Genomic DNA, 20387 nt, shown 5'->3' with positions numbered 1-20387 from the left:
AAGCTGATGAGTTTTTCGATGATACCTGAGTGGGGTATTGTGTCAAGGCCTTTGCCAGGTCGAGGTAGGCTGTATGGACTGCCTTTCCCTCATCAATGGCCTTGGTGACTGTCTCGAAAAAGTCAACCAAGTTTAAGAGGCAGGATCTGCCTTTGACAAAGCCAAACTGGGTTGGATCCAAAGTCTGCAAGTTCCCTATGTCTTTATTTATGAGTTACATTATGATCCTCTCCATGGCTTTGCAGATAAGGCTTGTCAAGCTAATGGGGCGGTAATTTCCAGGGTCTGTGGAGGCACCGCCCTTATGAAGTGGGACCACAGTCGCCGGCGCCACTCCTTGGGTACGTATCCTGAGGTGAGGCTAAGACTAAACAGCTGTCCTAACTGTGGGTTTAATTCCTCGTTGTGTTCATGTAGCTCACAGCCGGGGACACCATCCGTCCCATGGATGTTGTGTTTTTCGCCTTCCTGAGGGCAGTTCTCACCTGGTCGTTGCAGATGTTTGGGGGGCTACAATCCTCTGGAATAGATATCTCTCCTTTTGGGGGGGGACGGGCGGAGCAGTTTGCACTGAACCTGTCAGCCAGTATGTTAGCAATGTGTGTAGGTTCAGTAATTTTCACATCATTTTGAACTAATTCTGAGCATATCTGGGAGTTTCCTCCTAGGTTTCTAACATAGCTAAAGAAGGCCTTATGATTGTCTTTAGAGTCCTTGGCATTTTTCTCTCAAAATTTGCCTTGGATGATTTTATGAGAGCTCTTAGTTTTTACTTATAATGATCAAAGGTGTCTTACCTTTCAAGGATTTTGCTCTATCTTGTAGTAGCTTCCTCCTTTTGTTGTAGAGCTTGTTTATGGCTGGGGTCCACCAGACTGGACGCTTGCCTTTGGTACAGAGAGTCTTAGTTTTGTTTGGGATTGCCTGATCCATGCAGTCCTGTAGGTGCTGGTAGAAGGCATTTGTAAGTGATTCAGCGGTTTGAGTAATGTTTACCACTGGCTCAGGGGCCTTAAAGGAGACCACACTAGTTTTTAGAAGTGTGAAATCGGCTTTTGAGAAGTTTTTCACTGTGGTCTTTTTGTTTCAGGTGGGGCGGGATGAGGACCTCCAGCGAGATTAGTTTATGATCTGATCTCACCAGTGAGGGGTATACTTCGGTGTTGAACATTTTGATCCCATGTTCGTGATGATGAGATCAAGTATGTTTTCACCTCTTGTGGGGATGGTGACTAGTTGTTCCATGGCATTTGAGTTTATGAACTCCAGGAATCTTTGGGTTAGAGTGTTCGGGCTTGAGTAGTGTTCCCAGTCTATATTAGGGTAGTTGAAGTCACCTAGTATGATGGTGTTTGGAGATACATTTATCCCCCCAATGTTTTCAGGAAGGCCATGTGAGGTTCCTGAGTTTGAGAGGGTGGCCTGTAACATGCTACAAATTGCAGAGCAGTCTTGCCTATGGTTAATTGCACCTGGATGGTCTCAGATGCATCGTGCGTTGCCACCAACCTTGAGGTGTGGGTGTCCTTATGAATATGGACACCCCTCCTTTCTTGGTGTTGTCCGGATTTTGGGGCCGGGCATGATATGAGGTGAAACCTGTTAGTACTGGGGTGCTCTCAGGAGCCTTGAACCAGGTTTCTGTCACAGCACAGACATCGATGTTCTCCATATTGAGAAGGGCCTCGAGTGCGTGCATCTTGAGATTGAGACTTCTGGCATTGAGCAGCATTACCCTTAGTTTTTCCTTTTGGTGTTCTAGGGTGGTACGTTTAAAAATTGACCCTTGCCTCAAAAAGGCAATATCCGGGGGGCAAGAGCCTTTGCCAATATCCGGAAGCCCAGGGTGACAGGTGCAAGCCGTCCCTTGCGAAGCAGCGTGGCTTGTCCAGCATGTCATCCCAGGCAGACAGACATGGATCCCCTTTGAATGACACCAGAATTTAAGCCAATTATTAAAGCTGATCATCTTATCACTGTATTGTGGCATCATTCTAGGTGAAGGTAGGATACTGCTCAAGGTCAGGGTCATACCTGCCTGGGCTACATAATCAGAGAGCTCCTCGACGTCCCTTTTCATGTAGTCCAAGGAGGTACGTCTCAGGTCGTTGACACCAGCGTGGACAATGACTGAGTCGTACTTGTACCTGCTGTTGAGAGACCTGAGTGCTTGCCTTATGTGGCGGATTCTAGCGCCCGACAGGCAGCTTACTGTGACCTTCTCCTTACTCAGTCTGGTGAGCGGGACCTCAGTGTGTCTGACTATGGAATCACCAATGACAAGTGTGTCTGGCATTTTGTTTGGCCTTAAGGGCTGTGACTGTTTGACACTCTGACTGTGTGGTCTATGTGTTGCATGTGTTGGGTCGTGAGGTGGTATTTGTTTGGGTGTCTGCTTTGGTGGCCTCTGCTGTTTTGGTAAATTTTTGACCAGAGCCTCCGAGTATGTCTTTGTGTGAGTATGTGTATGATTTGAAGTTGTGATGGTACCATGTGTGACTGGGTATGTATTGTGTGTGGTTGCCTTCTCCTCCTGTCTGGTCTTGCCAGTCCTATGTTGAGAGAGCTCAGCCTCCAGTTTGGCCGTGATAGTTGCATCTCTCGCATGTATTTGTGTTTTGTGGGAGAAGGAGAGGATTGTTCAGGTACATGAGGCAATTGTAACATTGCCTCAATATTCCCAGGTTCACCAGTTGAGCTGGAGAGGACACTAGCAACTGATCCCTCGACATACTAGAAGTAGTAGATAAAGAACTTTCAAAGGACTCGGGGAAGTGGGTTTTGGGCTGGTGGGGTACTATCTATAATAAGAGTGCTTTATCAAGGTGCAAGTACTGTAGGAGTAAGTGCTAGGCTTTACAGATAGAGAATAGTCTACTTGGGAATCAAGTAGAGATGAACTTTTCAGTTATAGGATATGCTGGTTAGATCAGCAGTACAGTTTAGCGTGTTTTATAGCAGGGGGCTGAAGGGAGCTAGGAATTGGCCCAAAACGACCAATGGACTACTAGTTTCTGGCTGAAACTTCACCAAATCGGACAAAAAGGCAGCTCAGTGCTTCCCACTCCCACTGGTAAGCAAAGAAACTTCCCTCCTTCCTAATAAGGCAATGGATCAGTAACAGGAACTAAAAACAAAGCCCAGGGATCAGCAACTCTGAAACTGGACTACTCTAGTTCAGTAAAGTGGGAAAACAAGAGATTTTTTTGTTTTATTACAGAGATAAGGAAAAAAAACAGACAGTAAATGCTATAAATCGGCTAGCGCACTTTAGTGTGTAGCCTACAGAAACAATTTGCAACAATTAGTAACTTAAAGTGCAATAAACAGTGTAAAATGCAGTTTTAATGCATTCTGTTAGATTTCAAATAGCATCAGGCTACTTATGGCAGTTTTGCTACCCAGAAAGTTTCATTCTTGTCTGTCTTAGGAGTGTAGACCTTTTTCAATACCCTTCTGTTTAGTAGTTGCTTTGCTTTGGTAGTTCTTTTCTTAGTTCATGGTTGTTTGAGTAGTCTCCCTTTTATTGGGCTTTGTTGTTCTCTTACAGATGCTGCATCTGGGTTATATAAGGGCTTTTGACCTTTTTTGCCATCTCATCTTGTTCTTCGAATAACTGTGACTGCAGCAAAGAAATTGCACATGCCAAGAGTCACAACAAATATTAGTATTGTTGAGCAAACAGCATCTTTCCGAACCATGGAGCATATATGTTGACTAAAGTGAGGCTGTCAGTAAAAGAAAGAAGCAGCTTAATGCATATTTGTTAGTTGAGAAAGTTATTAAAAATTCTCATCAGCCTCCTCCTGTGGTTTTGGAGCTTGGGCAGTAACTACCATAATCTGATTTCCCTAGTTCCTCAGTTAAGCATATTTTTTCTAGACATAGGAGACCACTGTGTCTTAGATTGCCAAAATCTGTTAGTGTCACCCATTAAAACTAAACATGTCATCTGTGTTTGGCTTAGAGCTTTGCTTCCTGTAAGTTAAGGAATACAGTTTACCTTCGGAAAGATTCTCTCCAAATCTGCACTAGTAAGATAGTGGCCAGATGATTTTCCATTTCCACTCCAGTGGTCTCCAACTGTTTCTTCCATGGAGTATATAGAATTGACCAAAGTAGTTGTGGAACTTCAGCACAGGCAGTGTGTTCTGGTTTCTTCCCCTCTGTCAGTCTCTCAAGAGGTGCAGTGGTATACCATGTGCCACAAGTCTTAGTGAATTGTTTGGATCTCCATTTCAGATACTAGAATGCCTTCCAGTGAGTTCACTCTTTCTTTTTTCAACAAACTGAACAGTGTTCACCAAACCAGTGTTGATTCAGCCGATACGGTGACTGGCCCCTTTTTAGTTTTTTTTTGTGTCTCGAACTAACACCCACAGTAGTGAGCCCAGTGGCTTCTCTGCCTGCACTTATTTGTTTCACATTAGTGGGAGCCAGGAGTCATTGGGCAAGGTGAGAACTGTATAGCTTTTGTTCCAGCCCAGAAATCCCCATTGAGCCCATCTGTTTCACAGCTAGAGTCATATGGAAAAGAGCAAGGCAACTTACTGGTCTTGAGGGTCAGCCTGACCGCTTCCTCAGTGTTATGCCCCTCCCACAGCATCTCTTATGAGCACCACTGTATGCTGCCCTGTGAGTGGAAGCATTCCTACACACACTGAATTCTTGTCATCTAGCCAGAGCTGCATCCCTTTCACCCTGGATGGTTGAGCTGGCAACATCCACTCACTTTCTTCCTCCCCCACAAGCTCCTTACAGATCAGTCCATTTTCGTTGTTAGCATGTACCCTTTGCTTTACTTTTTTTATTGCACCTTTCATGGTACCCTGATTTGGCTTCTCATATCCATTTATCAGGTTCTCTAGCACTAGGTCTGATGTTGGCAGGGCAAGTGTCTGATCCTATGAAGGCCTGCATGATACTGGATAGACCAGTGTTGGCCACCTGAGCACCAAATGCTGCTGTGTTGGAGGACCACTACAAAATCCTCCTAAAACACCAGTGCAGGCATTGCAGGAGTCAAGGTCTCTCCCTTCTTAGACAAGCCAAGCACCCCAAGAAGAGGGAGTACGTTCTCTGAGGTGGCTGTTTCCATCTTTATACATGAAAGGTTTTACCAAAGTTTTACACAAAAGGTAGTCAGGAATTTTTTGGCAAATTGATCTCTCCACAATAGAAGAATGTTACATTTTCCTTCTCCTCTTCTCCAGACTATCATAAGTTTAGTGAAGTATTGCAGATGATGATGAAGGGCAACTGCCTTTCTCAAGAGATCTTCCTAATGTAGAAATTGCTTTATGCTTCTTGATGATCCCCTCAGACTTCCTCCTAGTACGCATTTCCTTTGACTGAAATCATAGGTGATGCTCTGACAGCAGCCTGGGCAGTCGAGCTACAGAAGCCTCATATCCTAGAAAAATTAATAGCAATTTTGATATTCCCCATATTATGTTGTGTGGGCAAAGGCTTTTCTGCCTGTTGTTATTGTTTCAGTGGCTTCTCTAGGGAGGAATGTTACTTCAATCACCAGTCTGTTCATTTCCCTAGCGAGTATTACAGGGCAAGGGATAATTTGGAAAAAAGCTTGTGTTTGCAACCTCCTCTTTTTGTCTTTAGCTGACATTTTTAAATGCACATTCTGCTCTCAAAGGACATAGACAAAATATTACCTAGTGCTGAAAGTTTGTAAGTTGATTTGTCCGTGAAAAGTTAGTCATACAACCACTCTTCCATGGTCTGTAATCTGATGGTTTGAGTGGCCCTTAATGCTGTTGAAGTAGTCATGGCTGTAGGTCATGCCACTGCATTCCTGGCTCATTACCTTTAATTAAGCATTTTTGTTAAACATGACTTTGGAAAAAATGACATGGGTACACACTAAGGTATAAAACAGAAAACAAGCCATACCAACATTTTCATTATTATATTCATGCAGTATGCATATGTTTTCTTTTTAACAATTTTCATTCAATTAAACGTTATATAAATTGAGAAAAAATCTTTTCCACCCTTTAATTTCACTCTTCTTCTTGAACATTCCGCATGCATTCTTACAAATTTCATTTATTTCTATGTAATTTCCTCCTCTCCTTTAATAATGACCCTACCTCCAGTTCTTGTACTTGCTTTTCTAATATTCACTACCTCACTTATGGTTTGGACTTTGATTTCCATTTTTCAGTAACTGCTTTTTTTGACAACCAGTAGCAGTTGTCTTTTAAAGCCTTACCATGACTAGGCAGTTCAGATCCTGTATCCCTGATCAAAATAATTATTTTCTTAGTTATAATTATTTTTTCCCCCAACATTTATGACAAGTAGTGTGTAGGAAATTTTTAAAATCTGCACATTTGTTACACTCCCAATTACCTCTCTCCTGTGCGATCACGCTTTCAACATTTGCTATCTACCTAAGGAAAACTCTCTGAAGTCCACTTAGGGGTATGAAAATAAAGCAAACACTTCTATGGAGAAATCCTAAACCATCTGGACAATAATTCTATATTGCCTTTCCATCCCAAATTTGCTGTCAGTACCTTGATTCCACAGCAAATTTTCTTTAGTAAATTCTAGCTGCCTATTTCTGTACCCCTCTTTTCATCATGCCTGTTGGTAAAATTTCCTTTCTCCATTCCCATGTTGTCTTGTTTTTACAATACTTTCTGAAACTTTATGAATGTATTACTCTGTGTGGTTATTCTCCTTAACTATCTACATCCAAAATCTACTCGCTCCTTTTTTCTAGAACCCCCCCCCCAACTTCATCATCATCCTTTTCCGCTTTGATTTATGACCTTCTGCTTGTGTTACATGAGTCTTCACTGCGTATCTCCAAAATATCCATGCAGACAGGTAATGCTAAACCACTTTGTTCTGTAGGGAAGATCAACTAATTCCCCTTAACTCTTGCCCACTTCTCTTCCCATATAAAATTATTCTACTCTTGGGTTGATAAAAATATGCCTGGCCTATGTATAAAACTAAAAGGAAATATAAGCATTTCACTGCTTGTATCTTACTATTTATAAACAAGAGCTTTCATTTTCCCAGTTTTTATGTTGTATTTTTAGTCTCTTCCCACATATCCTTACAGAATTATTTTTAATCCATATACCTAAATACTTCATGTTATCATGTGCCTGTAAATATGGGTATTACTGAACCAATTCATGTGGATACATATTTCACTGCTATAGCCTCTGTTTTATCTGCATTCATTTTATATCCTGAAAAAACCTGAAATTGTCTCAAAAGATTCCACAACACAAAAATGTCCTTTTCTGGATTTATCATGTACAAAATATTGTCTGCAAATAAAACCAACTTTTCATAATTATTATACTAGTATCCTTGAATTTCTGAATCTCTTATTTTCTTTCCAGTGGCTGTAAATACAACGCAAATAAAAGGGAAAGTTAACACCCCTGCCTGTTTTCTTTATTCAAACAGCTTATTAGAGAGGAACCCTTCCACCTTAGTTTTGCCTCTGATCCTTCATATATCCTCCTAATGGGTCTATTTCGCTTCATCCAATCACAAATCAGCAAACACCCTATTAGTCGAACACCTATTCATAGAAGCTGCTAATTATCAAACTGAGTTTTCAGAGACATTTTTCCTAGGGCAAACCATTGGTAGTCCACCCTAGCGACCATGAGCAAAACCATAAAACTCAACACCTACCCAGGTTGAGGGAGGTGCACCCCCCCAACTAAATATACCAACTCCAAGATTGCACTACAGTGGAGAAAAGGGCAAATTCCAGATGGTGGCCAACCATTGGTTTGCCCTCAGAAAAATTTCACTATTGCTTTATACTGGAGTTTTTCAAAGCTTTCAGTTAAATAGCTGTTTCTGTGAAATATAATTTCAATCCAGTCTAGTCCAGTTATTATACCTCAGTTAATTTGTGAATTCTGAGTTCCAGCTACTAAATTTACACTTTCCATTCCAAATATTCTTGTATATTTCTACAGAAATCTAGCCTTTTTTGTTCTGCTCCACACCAGTAAATAAAATTCCCTACTGAAAGCTAATTATTTCTCCTCACATTTTCTTAAGCTCTATAATAGTAGGTTTAGGTGGAATATAATTCCATACTAGTGTAATTCTCATTCCTCCAATAGCCCTTTATTACCTCAAATCTGTCATTCTGTCTCTGTTCTACTTCTATCACTATTAGAAACCCTCCTACAAATAACATTATCACTTACCTTTTCCTTTGACCCTGATACTTTACTGTACGTCCATTCTGAATTCTTTTCTTTGCCAAATTCACAGGCTTATTTATGTCCATATTTGTTTCATGTAACATTGCCATATTCACCCCCACACACCTTTTAATATAATTTAGTACTCTCTTGATCTATATCCACAATGCCATTTACATTTCATGTTAAAGTTGATAAGGCAAGCATTCTGATGAAAAGCTATTATCTTTACATATTTTGCATGATGTTTCTGTTGAATATGCATTTCCAACTTACATGGACACACTAATGCTTGGAAGCCTGACATTGCGTATGTAGGTGTTGCTTCTCGTGTGTGTTTGAACCCATGTCACATTTTCCCCACACTTTTTTTTTTCACTTTAATAAAAACACATGAGAAACAAATAACATTCATTTTCAAACCACCCAACCCCTTAGAGCTCACAGCAAGGTCACGAAACTATATACACTTTCCAAAAAGGGAAGTTATCCCCTCCTTATAAGGGCTAGTTGCCACAAATAGACATCTGCACTCCACAGGCTTTACTTATTCTAAAGTTAGGTTGAATCATGCTGGAAGCAAATGCTAGTGACTCGGTTCCATCTTGCACAGATACCTTCTGTCCGTGTCCTATCTCTTTCCCTCCCAGATGTGCAAAATAACTTGCATGCCCTACGTTAACTAAATTTTAGCCATAAGAAAAAGTGCACTGGCTACCCTTAAATTAATTCTAAGCATATTGTTCAAGTATTTTGTGATTAACTGCTTACACTTATAGACTGATAGTCTCCAAATTCAGGCATTTTCTGGTGGAAAAATGCTAATAGCCATACAAATGCACAAAATGGCTCCTTTCAAATGATATGAAGCTATAAATTTTCACTCTTTCCATTTTCTAGCCTTAAAAATCCCTTGGCTGCATAGTAAACTAAGAATTTTACTCTCTACTTCCACCTGTGTAGAAACAGGGGAAATTATTACATTTTAATATATAATGTAATCAATACACTTTTATTCACCTGCCCGGCAGCCCAAGATCACTATTATGTAACAAGCAATAGATTTCGACATTCAACTTTGTTTGGCCATGGGTGTCTCCATCAACCTAGAAATGCCACATTTTTGAATTGGCTTAGACCCTTGGGTTTCTAAGTTGTCATCTGGACACACACCAAACAAAAACAAACTTCCATGGGAGTGTTGTTCTCCCCTTTCAGATCCCTATAAACCTTCTGCTCCGGTCCTCATCACCAGCCAGCTGTCCAGCTTTCAAGGCCTTGGGCTTGTTGACAGTAACAATCCTCGTATGACTACATACCTGATATCACATGTGGATTCTTCAGTGGAATCTCAATGTATATTGGTCACTAATGATGAATAATCTAAGCAAAACCTTCAAACAGACACTTATGTGCAAGAGACCTCTCTAGTGGTGGTTGGACTCCAACCTTTTATCAAGTCTTATTTTCAGTCCCACTCTTCATTCAGCCACAGTTACTATGGAATCTTTCTGTCCTAGGGTTGGGGGGGGGGTGACATTACGTAGGGCAGACTTTCCAAGGAGTTCTGTATACTCAGGATGCCAGTTTATACATCAGCCTACCAAAGATGAATGGTATTTTTAGCATTGCATGAATTCCAGGACCTTTTATCTTTTTCAGAGTGTGATATTCATGCAAACAGACAATGTAGCTGTAGTATGGTATGTCATCAAACAGGAGGGGCACCAAATCATAATCCTGTGTCATGCATCTAACTGGTTCAACTCCTTGCAGGAGAGACTCATCAATAAAATGTCTTACAAAGTGCTTCCTCAGCCCTCAAGTGGTATGGTACTTGTTCCCTTCCTGAGTGAAGTCTTACTGTGACCTGTTTGCAACCCGTTCAACAGCAAATGCAGCATTTTCTTTTCCTTAGTAACCTCATAGGGCATTCCCAAAATGATGCTCTAATCCTTCAGTGGCCACTGGGTATAATTTATACTTTCCCACCTCTACCACTGATAATGTAATATATCCAGAAAGCAAAGCAAAGCTGTGCAGAGCCACAGTAATCCTCATAGCCCCATTCTGGCCTCATCAGCTGGGATCCTTCTGCTTTGACTTCAGTCAAAGCTGGCCTCTCTTCTTCTGGATCCCTCCATCTTCTGTTTCACCCATCAGGCAGGCCTCAACTGGGAATAGTATTCCTTCAGCTAACTTCATGTTTTCTTCAATTCTATTAATAGCTGGGGACCCCAGTGTTCCTTCCAAGGGGATCCAGAATATTACAGCTTCCCAGAAATCCTTTACCCAGAAGTTGTATAAAATTAAATGTCCAAAAGTTCCCCCTTTGAGTAAGCCAATGAGCATTAAACCCCTTCTCAGCCAAATCCATTCAGTTCTGTCCTTGTCATCTCTTTTTTATGTGGAATCAAGCTTTTTGTCCGTCAAAGTCCATTCAACAGCAGTTTCCAACTTTCATGAATGATTTAATTCTCAGTCCTTTGCTTCCCAAAGTAATCTGCAAATCCTTCTTAAAAGGCACCCTTTTACTAAGACTCCCCCCCCCCCCCCCCATTAAAGACCACACACCACCTTTGGGACCCTCAGTCTTTTCCTAGACACATTTACACAGTCTACCTTTGAACAAACCCTTTTAGCAGAGCTCATTTTTATCCAGGAAGGTACTTTTTCTTGTGTCTGCCACTTTTGCAAGAAGAATTTCAGAACTCCAAGCCTTACCTGGTAGACTGCCATACTTAATATTTCATAAAGACATGGCTTTACATACAGACCCTTCCATCTTACCCACTTTAGTCACTATATTGACTCTAAATCAACCTCCGCCTTTGCCAGTCTTTTTTCCTTCCTGTTCAAACAGGGTAGAACACACCTCCCTCATTGTCTTGATTTTCATAGAAAGTTGAGATTTTGTCTTCATTAAACAAAACAGTCTCCATTTGTGGCCTTTTCTAAATCTAAATTAGGCCAAAAGATTTTCAAAGTTTCCTTATCCTGATGGCTGTCAGATTCATATGTCTATGCCTGCTGTAACAGACCCTTACAATGTAAACCAAAGTCACTTTCCACCACAGCTGTTTCTTCTTTTGCATACTTCAGGAATTCCTCAGTTGATAATAGTCGCATGGTAGTTACCTGGGTGGTTTACAGTCAAAATGTTGACATTCAGTAGCACAACAGCCTCCTCCTCGAACATGGTAGGAGCGACAGTTGGAATGTCGACGTTCATGTGTACGTCCATTAAGAAGGACATACACAAGGCAGGGACTCAAAGCATTGTTGGTAACATTAAGATCGACAGAAAGTTGTCTATCTTGTTGCATCGACCATACAACCTACTTAATATGTATGAGCCAAGGATATGCATTGCAGAAATCACCGTTCGCGGTTGTGATTTTCGTTTTTGTTATAGTAAACCTACCTGGACATCTATGCATATCTTCTGTAAACATTACAGTCCGGATGTTCTGTAGGCCCAAGTCTTCCTCTGAGACCACCATATTCCTTGTTATTCTACCAGGGTTTTAGCTGAGGACTGTGCCATCCAATGAAGTTGACAGATTAGATAGTGTAAGACATGACATTTATGTGATTACCTTAACATCAGAACTTTTGACTATTCATGTATGTCTGCTTTACTGTCCCCCCATCTAAATTGTCACCTGTTATCCTGACAGACCTCACTGATGCTGTGAGGCTGCCTTCACTACTTAATTTCAGGGCAGTTTTTTTTTTTTTTAATTTTATAGCAGTTTTTGATGGCTAAAATCGATCTGAGGAGAAGGGGAGTGGCAGTGCATCATGGGAAGGAGGGGAGGATATTCCGCTGCTTAAGGAGAAATGTCTGCCATGTTGGTGCCTAGTTATGCACCAGTCACATCCAGTAAATTGGGAGGACATGGATAGTCAAGACTCAATGTTATTGTAAGTACAGTAACTGTTGTGTGGAACAGGCTGATAGTTTGCTAGACAAGGTGAGAACACTGAAAGTGGCAGACAGGCAGTGTAGCTGAGAACAGCTGAACTTAAGCAGGAACATTATTTAGAGGTTGAAGTCACATTCTTTAGTTCCAAAATGAATGATAATTCCGTGTGTACGATGCAGGTCTAAATCTGTGTTTCTGCCTTTGTCACAGGATGATGATTTGAAATGGGTAGAAGAGAATGTTCCTTCTTCAATGGCCGATGTGTAAGTATTTCTCTTTGCTCCTGTTGTGAATCGATTTTAACTTCATTTATTATCTGAAAATTTCTAATATGTAAAGTGTTAGTGGAAAACATGTTCTGTTTGCATTGTTTTGTTCTTTGAAAAATCCAAAAAGGCCCATGTGAAAAGGTACAGATTTAATATGGAAAAGAATGATGTTATGTTGTTCTATCTCGCCTTCATTCTTACAATGATGGGTTCGGAGCCAATCTCGGCTCCAACTCTGCCGAATACACAGCTGAAAGACTCAAACTTGGCCCGTGGCAAGTAGTAATCCCATGATGCAGTGGTTGTAACTCCCAGATCTCATTTGCTGCTTTACAATGTTGGATGCGCTCTTCTTGGCCGTGGGTAAGTTGTGATTTTTTTCTACTACTTGCATTCATTAGACCTTTTTTTCTCTTTATATTTTATAGTGGGTGTTTTCTTCTAGCATTGTAGTTGCATACTAGCCTTTGAATTAGTATATCTAGATTTTTATAGGTATTATTCCTGTTTGGTGCTGCCTTTAAACATCGTTTTCGTAGGCCTTGCTGTATCCCTTGTAGTGGTTTTGTTGTTGTCTTTTTCATATAGCTTGATAGCTCATTTAAGTTAGAGAGCGCTTTGCCCATTTTAGTTAGAGGGCTTTTAGTTGATATGTTTTTTTTTCTGGGGTTTAGGGTCGTTTTAGTTAGAGGCCCTATTATCTTTGTCTATCTGTCTGCTCAGTGTTTCCTGTTGTAGTTAGTCCAAAGACCCAAAGGAGAGGGAACATAAGCCTTCGGGCTTCAAGAAATGCCAGAAATGTTCCCAAAAGATGTCTATTAATGACGGTCATGTCATCTGTGTTTATTGCCTTGGAGCTATTCATTTGCAAGAGGGTTGTGCATTCTGTCATTCCTTCAGTGCCAGGGTTTTACAAGAAAGAAAAAACAAGTTGATCCTTAAGGGGCTCTTAAAGCCAACGTTTAAGGAAGATATCCACAGTTCTTCTTCCTCCTCCTCTTCTCCTGCTTCAAAAAAGGACAAACCTCAAAAGAGACAATCACCTGCTGCATTGGCTCATTCAGAGCCTCCTGTCAAGTTACCTAAAATATCTAAGGCTACTACCTCCTCAGTTCCCCAGTCTTCGGAACTGTCAGAGGTTATCTTGATTGACAAGCCTGATTCTTTGGCTCCAGAGTCTTCGGAGCCACAAGATACCTCTTTTCGGAGCCGGTCTTTTGAGATTTTACCGGTCTCCACTACACTGAGATCTCACATTTTTCACAGCTCTCGTTTTCTGTCCCTATCCTCCAAGTCCACCAGGAGCTTATCTGGCAATGACGTTGAACGGGTGGTGTGCTGACTCTTGAAGTCGCCAGCGTTAACCAAATTATTTTCGGCTCCGACCCATCTGGTCCCAGAGCCTACTATAGCCATTGTACCCACTGTTGTTCCTCCTCCGAGCCAAGCTGGACATTCGGAGCCAGAGTGCTTGGTGCCACTTACTGTGGATCCATCGATTCCGAGACCCCCTTTGGTGATCACGGAGCCGACTTCTGCTCTGACACACTCGGTGCCGTCCGGAGAGTTTGGGAGCCGGGGTTCCCCAGTCAGCCCTGAGGGGGATTCTCGGCCACAATCTCCTTAGGTGCCGAGCCTACCCCTTGGAGCGTCGCCCCAGGTGAGCTCTGCTCCTACATTGGCCTCGGGGCCAATCTCGCTGGGTCTGGTGGCTTCCTCTGAGCTGAGGGAGTCTTTGGAACTGGTGGGATCTGCCTTTGAGCTGATGAGTGTGCTGTCTGCCCCTACAGCTCCACATAAGGATACCAGCACTCGTCCCCCTAAGGCACCAGCTACTGTCTCGGCACCGCCCATTCCACAGGACAGCAGAGATCCAGAGTCTCAGTATCCCCCATTGGGGAAACCCCTCTCTTCCGAGACCTCCCCAGAATACCCTTCTGAGGAGCCCCCTCGGAAGAGAACTTGCAAGAAGAAGCATGTAGACTCTCCAGATGAAAATGTCACTTCAGACACTGACCTCGAGGAGTCAGAAGGGTCCCCATGGTCGTCCTCTGATATCTCATCTACAGATATTGTAGAGATTCTGAAGCAGAGAGGTGGCTGGCAGGCCTCCACCCCTTCTGATGAGGAGTCAGTGTACCTGAAGGCTTTTTGAATCCCAAACTTCAGCCTCCTGGGTGTCTTCGCCTTTCGATGAGCTAATGGATTTGGTCAGTCAAAAGGCGTGGGAGTTGCCTGACACAATGGAACCAGTCCCTCGGAGGCCTAAAAAATTCTTATCAGCTCCTTCCGGAAAAGATTTCCTCACTAAGGGGGTACTTTTAGATGCTATGGTGGTGGTAGCAGCTACCAAGAAGGAACTTTCAGAGACATCCTCCTCTGTCCATCCTCCAAAGAGACTCAAACGACGGACAGATATGGGAAGCATGTCTTTTAGTCAGCGACCTTTACACTTCAATTGCTGAACTACCTTACTCACTTCACAAGGCTACAGAGAGATCACTTCAAAGAACTAGGAGATACTTTACAAGATACATTGGCTGGGGGGGGTTGAATGAGAAGGTCTCCTCCCAGCTATTCACCTTAAATTCCATCGTCAACTCCTCCATGAGGCTGATTTCTTACGTAGCTGATGGAGCGAGCAGGGCAGCAGGTTCTGGAGTTTCCCTTAGGAGACTCTCCTGGATGTGCTTGTGCAATTCTGTGGAGCCCTTTAAATCTACCTTTATTAATGCCCTTTTTGATGGTTCCTCACTCTTTTTACTCAAAGTAAAAGGCACTCTCACCCAATTCAAGCAGGAAGGATAAACTCTGTCTGCCGTTGGAGTACATTTTTCCTTACCTTCAAGACCTTATCCTAAAGGTCAGAAGAGTGGGAAATGTAGTTCAGAAGATCCCAGGGAGTTTTCCAGGATGCACTGGGTGAATCCTTCCCCAGGGGCAGAGGGGGAGGTAACAATGGTAGACACCGCCCTAGAGGCAGAAGGGGCCCGCAAAACCAGGGCGACCCTGACTTCGTTTGCGCGCACCCCTAGCAGCACTCCTGAAAGGAGGCCTGACTGCTCTGCTCTGGAAGCAGTCGGGGAACATTTATCTATGTACCCAGAAGCCTGGCAAACTATCACAAGAGACAAGTGGGTACTAAGAATAATATCCAGAGGATATTCCATTCCCTTTTCCTACCCTGTCCCACAGACCAGAACAATCCCAGATGTTCCACCCAATCTAAGAGAGCATGCAACTGTAGAAATTCAAAAGTTACTGCACAAAAGAGTCATCCAAGAAGTCCCCACAGACCAAATAGGATTCAGAACTTACTCAAGATTCTTGAAAAAGAATAGGGGACTGGAGACCCATATTAGACTTAAGCAATTTAAACGAATATGTCAAGAAGTCAAAGTTCCAAATGGTGACACTGCAGTCTGTACTTCCCTTTTTAGGGAAAGACGATTGGATGTGCTTGATAGACTGTCAAGATGCTTACTACCACATAAAAATGGACAGGGCATCGAGAAGGTACTTGCGCTTCCACCTGGGAACCAGTCATTATCAGTTCCGAGCGCTGCCCTTTGGTCTCACTACAGCCCCCAGAGTGTTCACCAAATGCATGGCAGTAGTCACATATCACCTGAGGCATCTAGGATTCCGAGTGTCTCCCTATGTAGACAACTGGCTCTTATCTGCCACCACCAAGAATCTACTCCAACAAGCCAGGGAAGTAACCTTGGAAATTTGCACTCAATTGGGTATTGCAGTCAGTTTTCAAAAATCTGCCTTGTTGCCCTGTCAACATATTACATTTATAGGCACAGATCTAGACACCGCTGCCTTGACAGCACATCTTCCAACAGACAGAGTTTCAGCACTCGGGCAACAGATGCTTCATCTTCTTCCCAAGACCAAGGTGAAAGCAAAGATATTTCTAAAATTATTAGGGACATTGGCTTCCACAATAATACTGGTTCCCCTTGCCAAAATGCACATGATCCTTCAATGGCTTTTGTTCTTCCAATGGTCACTTCAAGAGCTTCCTGTGTCTCACCTTATCAGGATAACGGAATCATGCAAAAAAGGCTTAAGATGGTGGATACACTCCAGCCATGTGACCATAGGGAAGACCCTTTGTTCCACAACTTTAGCTACATTGACCACGGATGCTTCCCAGATTGGGGGGGGGGCATTATCTGGGGATAACAGTCCAAGGTATATGGCAAGAACACAAGGCTGACTTGCATATAAATGTCCTAGAGATGAGAGCAGTGCTTCTTGTTTTGCAAGCACTTCACGACTCTCTCCTTCTAGGGACAATTGCGATACAGTCAGACGATACGTCTGTGGTTTGGTACATAAACAAGCATGGGGGAAACGGATCTTTCCCCCTTTGTCGCAAGGCCCTAAGAGTTTAGCAATGGGCAGTTTCTTCCCAGCACTTTCTAGTAGCAATGCACATTCCGGGGAAGTCCATTGTGATAGTAGACAAGCTGAGCAGGGCAATTCTAATGCTTCATGAGTAGTCTGTCAATCAGAACGTAGCAGAAAGGATTTTCCGAACATGGGGTCTGCCTTGCTGCAATCTTTTTGCCACTCCCATGAATTCCAAGTGCAGCAACTACTTTACCCTAATCCCCCTGCTGGGGGAGGCACCGAGAAAGCACTTGCTCACAATTGACCCTCGAGACTTCTGTATGCATTTCCTCTCATACCCAGAGTTGTTCAGAAAGCACAGTCCTTGGGAAGCAGGAGGATTCTCATTGCTCCTTACTGGCCTCGTCAAGTTTGGTTCCCCTTCCTTTGGCCTCATCTTCAAGAGAAGCCTTGGACTCTGTTCCAAACCTGCTGACACATATGTCAGGTGCGCTTCATCCTTCTCTCCACACCCTCAACTTGACAACTTGGCTGCTCCACTTCCCAATTTAGTCAGGCATCAGAATTTCACTCCAGCATTTAAACACATCTTGATGTCCTCTCATAAAGCTTCCACCAGAAAACTGTATTCTAGCAAATGGAAAAATTTTCTCTCTGGGCTCAAAACAGAAACATTGACCCTTTTTCTGCTGCTATTTACTCTATCTTGGAATTCTTGGTGGAACTCTTAAAACAGGGTTCAGGTGCAGCAGCCATCAGAGTACAACTCTCTGCAATTTCGAATTTCCACATTGGTGATCCTACTTCAAACTTAATGTCACACAGGTTGTGTAGAGCCTTCTTGAAAGGTGCCTCCTTATTAAGACCTCCCTTTAAGGAACCCCTTCCTCCTTGGGACTTAAATTTTGTTCTTTCTCATCTAACGTTGCCACCTTTTGAACCTTCTTCATCTTCAGACCTCAAGTTCCTTTCCTGGAAGACCATTTTTTCTGGTTGCTTTAACGTCTGCTAGAAGGGTATCAGAGTTGCAAGCCCTGTCTATCAAACTGCCATATCTGATATTTCATAAGGATAGGCTATCCTTACGAACTAATCCATCCTTTTCACATAAAGTCTGTTCTTCAACTAACATAAATCAATCTATTGAGCTTCCAGTGTTTTTCCCTAATCACAGTAACAAGGCAGACTGCAAATTACATCAACTGGACATGCACAGACAACTCAGATTCTATTTGCATTGGACAGAAGATTTTAGAAAATCTGACCAGTTCATATCCTTTTCAGACGCAAAAAAGGGTATGCCAGTTTCTAAAACTACCCTTTCCGAATGGCTCTCAAACTGCATTACCTTCATCTTTACCTCAAACAACAGAGATTTCCCATTTAAGGTTAAGGCTTATTCCACTAGAGCACTAGCTACATCTTCTGCCTTTCAGGCCAGAATTCCTATGGGTAATATTTGTGCTGCAGCTACCTGGGCTACTCCTCATACATTTATAATGCGTTCTAAAGTGGATTTGGCCTCCAGGGACAGGGCCTCCTTTGGGGTCCACTGTGCTTAAAGGTGTACTCTCGTGAGCCATCCAAGGAAAAGGTGCTAGGGACACTGTCCCATTATTGTAAGAATGAAGGTGAGATAGGACAGCATAACATAAAGAAGTTATGTACTCACCATAACGTTCCATGTTTATTGTCCATCTCGCCGTTCATTCTTACGAACCCTCCCTCCTCCCCCCTTCCAAGGACTCCTTGTGGACCTGGTGGATGTCTTACTCCTTTCAGGAGTTCCTTGCTTCAGTTAGTTTCTCCTATTCCATTGGGGATAGCATATATATATATATATATATATATATATATATATATATATATATAATTCATTACAATTTCTTTAGTAGTAGCAGCAAACAAGATCTGGGGAGTTACACCACTGCATCATGGGTTACCTACTTACCACGAGCCAAGTCTGAGTCTTTCAGCTGTGTTTTCGGCTGAGTCAGAGCCGAGGATTGGCTCCGAACCCATCATTGTAAGAATGAACGGCGAGATGGACAACAAGCATGGAATGTTATGGTGAGTACATAACTTCTTTTTTAGTTATGTGATATCAGAAAAGAACACAGGAACCAATATCACAATAAAATTGGGGGAACAGAGCTAAATGATTGTTTTGAGGCAGAGATAGTTCTTTTTTTTGCACTTAACCAGCTTGACTGTAAGGTGTGCGTAAACATTTTTCTCAATGTGTTGATCCATCTCTTAAAACCTGACTGTCGTCATTGTTGGGAGAATTTCCCATAGGTGCAGTTAGGTCCAGCTCTTTGTTGCTGCTTATACAGATTGAATTATATGAATCACTTTGGGCGTGGTTAGTTTTTTTCTTGGAAAATAACTCCTGTTGTCAGCCAGCTGTTTCTATAATCAGTATCTTGATTTTTTCATTTGTAATTTGTAAAGCATGCTTGAACTGAGAAGACAAACGTGTTTTTCTCTTCAGTTTTTAGAAGTGGACCGCAGGCACGTCTCTAGGCCTTCCAGATTTATTTTCTAGCTTCAAATGTACTTACAAGGTTATTGATCTGTGAGGATTTTAAAAAGTCTATCCTTTCACTCCCAGCTCTTATGTTTTGTAAATGAGTAATCCAAAGATAGACCAAACAAGGATATTTTGGGGCATTTGCATGTTTTCCCTATCCACGAGGGACAGGGTGCTAAATTGCGGGTGAAATGGTGGTTACTTACCCATTCGTCTTTTGTGGGGAGATCTTCCTTACAGGCAGGAAAGTGTAGGCTTGGCGCATCTATCCCTCCATCCTTCGTGGATTAAAAAAAGGTGCAGAAATTATTGCTGAATTAGGAAAGAGACCGCTGCAAGTCTTTAGCAGTAATCTTCAGTTCTCTGCAGTACTAAGAGAAGGGTCTTCCTCCTCTCTGTCTCAGGATTTTCCTGTCACCTCTGTCAGAAAAGCCATTCTTTGGAAGTCCTTATCTTTTTGAAGCCCAGATCCATACCCTTCCAAGAAAGAGATTTGGGCCATCGTTCTTCCTTCGCACGTTGCAGGATACCCTTTGGTGTCCATCTAGTTTCCTGATATTAGATCCTTAGTGGGTAGATCTTGGTCTTCATATATTGCCAGTTAATATGCTCTGTAGTATTTCTTTGAAATAGATTCTTTGCTTTTTACCCTTGGCATTACTATCAAAAACTTCAGAAAAAGTATTCGGTTAAGAGGGTGTAAAGTATTTAACACTTATTCATTGTAATATATATAAACAAGTATATGTAAATAAGTAAATAAGTATTAGTTTAGCCCACTGGGGACACAGTCCCTTTTCAGTGGAACTTCAGAGCAGTGCCTAGTTAAGTAACTTGCTCAGTCATGGAGTAGGCAAATTGAGGTTGTGGGAATCAAATGTAGGAGTGCCGTGAGGTCTCAGCCTAGCAGCAGAGTTTTAACCTGATTGGTAGGTTGGCACACAGTAGCACAGCTGTAAAAATATTTTCATGGGTAATAACTTTAACACCAATGGTATTGGAAGAGACCGAACACTTGCTTCAGTGTCCCATTTGGTTCCTTTTCTATTGTTAAAAGCTGCCTGTTTCCTAATGTAGC

At 42.3% G+C, this 20387-nt stretch overlaps 1 protein-coding gene across 1 annotated transcript in view; it reads left to right on the top strand.

Moving 5' to 3' along the window:
* The window catches only part of LOC122804259 (transmembrane protein 87A-like), a gene marked incomplete in the record, with an annotated part of 1166529 nt that overhangs the window by 1036457 nt on the left and 109685 nt on the right, over positions 1–20387 (top strand). Inside the window, 1 exon segment of the mRNA XM_044074023.1 lies at positions 12353–12405. Within this exon segment, the coding sequence (XP_043929958.1) occupies positions 12353–12405 (53 nt within the window).

The sequence above is a fragment of the Protopterus annectens genome, chromosome 6.part0 (genome assembly GCF_019279795.1).
Source record: "Protopterus annectens isolate FY-2018-M chromosome 6.part0, PAN1.0, whole genome shotgun sequence".
In the NCBI taxonomy this organism is placed as follows: Eukaryota; Metazoa; Chordata; order Ceratodontiformes; family Protopteridae; genus Protopterus; species Protopterus annectens.
Note: the sequence above shows the minus strand (reverse complement) of the source record. Positions and strands in the feature narration are given on the sequence as shown.